At 69.4% G+C, this 304-nt stretch overlaps 1 protein-coding gene across 1 annotated transcript; it reads left to right on the top strand.

Annotated features, from left to right (window-relative positions):
• Positions 1-3: 3 nt before the first annotated feature.
• LOC108523660 (uncharacterized) lies at positions 4-299 on the top strand (the record flags this gene model as incomplete). Its single annotated transcript, XM_017864381.1, is given in 3 exon segments — positions 4-26; positions 28-273; positions 275-299. Coding segments are annotated over 3 exon segments (294 nt in total), but the record flags the coding sequence as incomplete, so codon positions are not given.
• Positions 300-304: the final 5 nt, after the last annotated feature.

The following is a 304-nucleotide window of genomic DNA, read 5'->3' as shown; positions in this document are numbered from 1 at the left end:
GGAATGATCCCCACTGCCTCCTCCTCCCCACACTGCGGGGGGAATGGCCCCCACTGCCTCCTCCTCCCCACACACTGCGGGGGGAATGATCCCCACTGCCTCCTCCTCCCCACACACTGCGGGGGGAATGGCCCCCACTGCCGCCTCCTCCCCAAACACTGCAGAGGGAATGGCCCTACTGCCTCCTCCTCCCCACACTGCGGGGGGAATGGCCCCCACTGCCTCCTCCTCCCCACACTGCGGGGGGAATGGCCCCCACTGCCTCCTCCTCCCCACACTGCGGGGGGAATGGCCCCCACTGCCT

Source organism: Rhinopithecus bieti, unplaced genomic scaffold, assembly GCF_001698545.2.
Source record: "Rhinopithecus bieti isolate Rb0 unplaced genomic scaffold, ASM169854v2 scaffold_77037, whole genome shotgun sequence".
NCBI classification, from domain to species: domain Eukaryota; kingdom Metazoa; phylum Chordata; class Mammalia; order Primates; family Cercopithecidae; genus Rhinopithecus; species Rhinopithecus bieti.
The sequence above is the reverse complement of the archived record's forward strand: the minus strand, read 5'-3'. Positions and strand labels throughout refer to the sequence as shown.